Below are 2,681 nucleotides of genomic sequence, written 5' to 3' on the forward strand. Positions count from 1 at the left end.
TCCCTCACCATGGGGGCCCTTGATCTGCCCCCCCCCCCAAACAGACTTACAAACTGGGTGCTGCTCTCCACACTGCCGGATTGCATTCCTGGCCCTGTGCATGCATGCAGCATTTATCGGTGACATTACTGGCTACACTGGCCAAAAAAAGCTGATCGCCAATAATGTCATTTTTCTTTTTATCGGTGCCGATCCAATATGGACCAACATATCAGTGCACCTCTACCAAAACCTTTTCTCCAGCCCAGGAGAAGAGGAAAAGAGCAACAGAAACTGAGACAGGAGACAAAGAAGTCTGGTCATACAAAGGATATCGATTATTCTGCACATCTTCTGTGACATTTTTGATGCTCTGTTGGACCCACATCTTCTGCTGCTCCAGCTCCTGCTCCCGCTGCTCCAGCTCTTCAATCTCTGCCTTCAGTTCGATGAGTTTGTGGGCTATCTCACGAGTGTTGCAGCCAGGACCCACTCCTCTGCACAAGACAAAAGAGAGGAATGAGCGGCACAGCTCAGCTCGACTTTCACCAACGTGAAAATGGGATTAATTCTGCTTTCCTGAAGAAAAGACCTGCCTTTCCAAACAACATTAAGCTCTCTCACCCACTAATGCTGGATTTATGTTCATCTGTGCCTCACCAGTCCTCAGCAATCTCTGACCCTTTTCAGAGAGCCAGAGCTACAGCCCCCAGCTCCCCCAATATAATTCCAAAGCACCTCTCTCCCACACTGCAGCAGAGTCAGAATCTCCATCCCATCCACCCTGCATCCCAGAAACTTCTTCCAGTACAACAGGGCCAGAGCCCACCATCATCCAGGCTGGACTGTCCCTCCCACTCTCCTCTATGCCAGGGTAAGAGCTGAGGGCATCTTTCCTAGTCAAAGCCACTACAAGGATCTAGCATGCACCTGGAGCAACTGGGATAGGCTTCAGCCCCTAGAGACATGATAGCCTGCCCGTGTCGAGACTAGCACTTCCCTTAAAATCTCCTATGGACTGTACTTGTTATACAGCTCTGCTGGTGAAAGCGCTAGCATACACAGGCCACTGGCAAAGTCTGCTCAGAGAAGGTCCATGTGACACAACAGTTAGAATAACAGGTGCTTGTGGCCCTATCCAAAGTAACACTGTCACTATAATAACCATAGGTGGAGCTTCAACAGTGGGAACAGTTAGGGGAGGAGGGGCGATGAGAGTACATGCAGATAGGCCCTGAGAGAAACTCTCTCAGGGTGAGGCTTTTTCTTCCATAATTTTCTAACACTGCCAAAGCATTTCTACCACTCACTTCCACTGGATACTGTTCTTGGATTTCTTCTCAATGAGCCCAATGCCCTCCAGTACATTGGTGATATCATAGATTCGCCGTTTCTGCCGCACTGCCAAGGTATCTGCTGCCTGTAGAAAAATCAAAGATGGACAATCGGTTCTGGACTCCTTCTTATGCTCCATCCTTTCGCCAGGCCTGGACATCATACCAGTACAGATCAGGCTCTATGATTCTGGTGGCATCTGTTTCCCACCTCAAGTTGCAAATTAGATCTTGTGTCAAGGGACATGAAACCAGTCACTGATCTACTCTCTGACTGCTAATTATATCTTCCCTGCAATTCAGTCTTCAACCCAAAGCCCCTATTAATCACAAACTAAATCCTAACCATCTCCCCAATCTCATCTGGTTCTGATGCAGACTGGACAACCTCCTGACAGCAGAGTCATACTAAGAAAGAGTAGGATTAAATGCTCAATTCTACAGGAACTTTGTGAGGTGACCTTCCAATTTAATGTACACTCTACTGGAATGGCAAAACCTTGAGGTTAAGAGGAGGAAACAGGGAGGTGAAAAAGCTGGAGGAAGAAAACACTGACACTAATCCTGCACTGTCAGGAACAGGCTCTGGATATTCCAACAGGTCTTTTCTATCTAAATGTTACAACTCTTGGTATAAAGTGCCAATACCTCGCCTTCATATAAGTTACTAGTATCTCTTAAATGAAGGTTGCTCAACCAATATTACAAAAAGCCATCCCTTGGCCCTCAAAATTTCAGCCACCATACCTCACTTTTTTTTTTTTTTTGAGGAAAAGGAAGGTTGTGAGGAGGGGACTCGTAGTACTTGAGGTCTCCAGATTTGCTTAGCACACTTCTGAGGCAGTGTCTCACCCCTCAAACCCAGGGCCCAGCCTCCTCACAAAACTCTTATTAGCAGAACTGATTTGTTAATAAGGTCTGCTCGCACACAAAACACATATTCTCTTCCATTCTCTCAACAAACCTCTGGATGCCCATCAATTTGCTCCAGTTCCCATCCAAAATAATCCTGCAAAAATGGGACTGAAATTGGTGTCACACTAGCACAGAAGTTACAGATTTGCAACAACAAAACTGGCACCAACACTCTAGGTGATACTATACATGCACAGGTCACTGAAGAGTTTTCAAGTTGAGTCAGCTCTCTGTGGCAGCGCCAATCATTAGTTCAAGTAATGCTGACAAACAAGAGTCCCATTTGCAAGCCATTTTTTAGACAAAGCAAGCATACCTTTTTTTTGACAAAATCCAAATGACTTTGCTTTGTATGCAATAGCAAGAAGTGGATTCTATGGGTCCTTTCCACTCCTGTATTTCTATAATGCCTCTTGTATCTGACTGGATCTATATGAAATGGATCACCAGCAG

General features: G+C 45.9%; 1 protein-coding gene across 1 annotated transcript in view; it reads right to left on the bottom strand.

Annotated features, from left to right (window-relative positions):
- The window catches only part of E2F4 (E2F transcription factor 4), a gene marked incomplete at its 5' end in the record, with an annotated part of 15,884 nt that overhangs the window by 12,333 nt on the left and 870 nt on the right, over positions 1 to 2,681 (bottom strand). Inside the window, 2 exons of the mRNA XM_025209433.1 lie at positions 315 to 476; positions 1,290 to 1,399. Coding sequence (XP_025065218.1) covers positions 315 to 476; positions 1,290 to 1,399 — 272 coding nt within the window. The remainder of the gene's footprint in view (positions 1 to 314; positions 477 to 1,289; positions 1,400 to 2,681) is intronic.

Source organism: Alligator sinensis, unplaced genomic scaffold (genome assembly GCF_000455745.1).
Source record: "Alligator sinensis unplaced genomic scaffold, ASM45574v1 scaffold642_1, whole genome shotgun sequence".
Classification (NCBI taxonomy): domain Eukaryota; kingdom Metazoa; phylum Chordata; order Crocodylia; family Alligatoridae; genus Alligator; species Alligator sinensis.